General features: G+C 38.2%; 1 protein-coding gene across 1 annotated transcript; it reads right to left on the reverse strand.

The window, feature by feature from the left end:
- Positions 1 to 798: 798 nt before the first annotated feature.
- LOC148909384 (uncharacterized) lies at positions 799 to 2,540 on the reverse strand. Its single transcript, XM_089034678.1, has 3 exons — positions 2,305 to 2,540; positions 1,901 to 2,204; positions 799 to 1,793 (listed from the first exon to the last, which is right to left on the reverse strand). The coding sequence occupies exons 1-3, from the start codon at positions 2,437 to 2,439 to the stop codon at positions 808 to 810; spliced, it is 1,425 nt and encodes a 474-aa protein (XP_088890804.1). The 5' UTR covers positions 2,440 to 2,540; the 3' UTR covers positions 799 to 807.
- Between the last annotated feature and the right edge of the window lie 789 nt (positions 2,541 to 3,329).

Genomic DNA, 3,329 nt, shown 5'->3' on the forward strand with positions numbered 1-3,329 from the left:
CAATAACAGTTCTCTAAAACTACAGCTCTTTTCGAAATGGAAACTTATACAAGTGTAGTATATCTATTGAACACTACGATGAAGGTATCAAACTATCATTGCAATTCGAAACAAAATAATTAAGGTAATTTACGATTAAGTCGTTGGAATCGAGATTTAAAACAAGTATTTTTTTGCCTGAAATAAACATCGTATATTCTCGCTGCGGCGGGCTTCTAAAAGTACGCAGTTTGATTTTTCTTTACTATAGATAATAGGAAACAAGTGCACGAAAAAATATTTTTGTAAAGTATTAACTGTGAAGCATGAGAGCACCGCAAATTGCGTGATTTAGCGATTATCTTACACAACGAGCTAATGGCTGATTACAACAAAGATGACTCATCAAATGAAAAACCATTGCAAACCAGTAGTAAATAAAGGAAAACAATCTAGAAGAAGTCAGATATTTAGCTCTGCTACTTACTGTTTATGAGAGAATGATACAACATAAACAAAGTCAAAAAGCCATACACCAAACTACAGTACGCATTCATTGATCTGGACGTCTTTAGATATTGATATATATCTTCAACACAAGAAGCTTAAAAGACATTTGTTTAGAAAAAAATCAAAATACAACAAATATAATCCTCCAAGTGGTACTATGGCCATTCAAAGCCGACCATTTCATGTTTTAAGCTGCAACATCATATTGTTATTACATGTGCGACATCATTTGAAACTAGTTTCCAGTGCCCTTAAATTTTTGCTAGAGTCATCGCAAGGTCCTCCCATAATACATTCTAGCTCGACCGATTAAAGAAGTCACAAAGTGAGCTTCCTCAAGACTCTCTCCCGCAGATTATATCTTTCGGTCGTACGCACGGCAACTTCGACTTCTTCCTCTTCTTCTTCAGTTAGAGGTGCTGGTGGTAACTGACCAAGTTTTTTCATCCCCGCCAGTCTTGAAAAATAGCTAGTGATCTGCTGTACCGTTAGCCAATCTTCTTTATCAAAGACTCGTTTCCCGTTACTATCACGCATGGAACGCATTCGTGTCGATGTTTCTGCTGGCGTCACTTTCCTACCTGTGTCCTCCCCAATCAGGAACTGCCCTACAAGGTAGCTCTTCACGTGCAGTGGAAATCGGTTGCACTGCTTCGATTTTCTCAATGCCCAGCCGATCACTAGATCAGGAACATGTACTTCTTCTGAATTAGAAGCCGAGCTAACCATTGGTGGACACGAGGGATTTGGAGGTTTTAGAGAAGTGCATTTTTGCGCCCATTTCCGTCGTATTTGATCATACTGTGATTCTTCGTGAAGCTTGAATTCATGCTTTCCAATATCAAGGTGCTGTTTAAGATAGCGACTGCAGCTATATGCTTTAATACATCCATCTTCGGGACAATAAAACTTGACAGGTTCTTTGTCTTTTACATCAGGGATATTTGGCTCATTCTTTGCAGCTGGACATGAAGAAGGTTCCACTATAGTTTTTTTTAAAATGCCAGACGTCACTTTTGGTTCAAGAAATGGCCGCGTTACGATTACGCCCGTCTCACCTTGAGGACTGCCAGTCTTCGATATTTTCATACCCTTTCCGATATTCCACGCCTGCCATACCGTCATTTCTCCATCAATGTTATATTCGAATTGTTTAAGCTTGCTAATGCCTTTTAATTTAAAAGGTTTCGTGGCACTTTGTATCTTTGTATCTAGCTCAATTATAGCAGCTTGGCATCCTTTCAACCCCCCTCCATAGGAATCAATAGCTTCTTTCAGATGTTCAGCAGAAGTGATATCATGACCTAGTAGGTAAAAATAGTTATGTATTAATTAAAGTAAAGTAATATCACCAGCCATATTCCCTGCAATAGATTTACGTTGAAAAAAAAGAAGAATAAAGTTGCGTTACCTTCATTCAAATATCTGTTAATATGTGCCTTAAGTGGTGCAATATTTCTGTCGCAGACGTCTTTACCACTATTTGCCTCACTGAAACTGTAGTTCTTCAGAATCAGCCCTTGTTTCTTAGCAATGGTATGGATACTTGTGATTAAGGCAGCATTATGATAGCAACCAGCATTGTCGCTTCTCAAAAATACTTCTTTAAGGTTTGGCAAGGTTTTTGGAAGCTCAAGAAACAGATTCTCTAATACCGACAGCACCGAAAACCAATCTTGATTACACTTTTCTAAAATATGAACGAAGGTGCGCACCTGTGAACAGTAGCAAACATGCATAAATCATAAAATCCAATTTGTTGTATTTGTATAAAACGCAATTCATTACATTCTTACTAAAAGACAAATAAAGTACCTCGAAGTCGTTTTCTCTGTTACTAGCTGCTTTTGTTATACAGGCCGAAACGTGCCAACTAATTCCCTTTTTCCCAAACCACTCGTTCTGGGTTTCACGGTACTTTCGAGGGAGCCATTTCATCGCCCAATCCATTATGATCAAAGTCTGTTCGTAAGTAAGGTTGTCAAGAACTTCTCTTTTGGCCCTTTCTTGGTTGATAGCCCTGACAATGTGTGATTTCCAATCTAGGATTTTTTCTGCTGCTTTTCCGGCATCATGTTTTAGCTCTTCTTGTTGCTCTGGATAACTAGGAATAATAAGGTTAAAATAGTTATTTGAAGCACCTGTAGATAAGTCCGGCTATTCTGTATGAATATCGTTACAATAGTTCCTTTGCAGCTAGAGGTCAAGTGACCTCACCTACCTTAAATCAATCAGCAGTGCCAAACTGATGCCCAGAAATGGAAAGGACAGGTCGAGTTTAGTTAGACGACAATTAGCGAGGTCGGAAATTAATTTTTCAGAATTTAATTCCAAGGGTCTTTCGCCCGGAATAACCTCGTTTCCAAGCACTATAACTTATCTATATTTCTATATCTTCATGCATTTCATTAGTGCCATGCGGTCTACATATTCTCATCTTTGATTTGTTTTTAGGTAGGTGAGGTCACAAGACCTCTAACTGCAAAGGGTCTATCACTTAAAGGGAAGAGGGAAGAAATTATACCTTAAAGATCAAGTGCTGATTAAAAATGAAATAGTAAAATATTTATGGTACTCTGTTTATCATCGAAACATATTGTGATGAAGCAAATTGAACACACCCTAAATGTAGCACTGAAAACGATGCAAAACTTTGTTCGTAGACACAGGAGCTCGTTATATAAAGCTTTGACTATACCTGTATGAAATAGCCTTTGAGTCGAGCTCGGAAAATATATCTTCACAGACGTCTCTGCAGTCCTGACACCGATCGCATAGCATATTGTGATCGTGTTTACAATCTGACTTATACTGATTTTCATTTGAAGACAGTGCGAATC

This window comes from Actinia tenebrosa, unplaced genomic scaffold, assembly GCF_029948245.1.
Source record: "Actinia tenebrosa isolate PJP-AT-01 unplaced genomic scaffold, QUT_ActTen_1.0 PGA_scaffold2__45_contigs__length_23673736, whole genome shotgun sequence".
Taxonomy (NCBI): Eukaryota; Metazoa; Cnidaria; class Anthozoa; order Actiniaria; family Actiniidae; genus Actinia; species Actinia tenebrosa.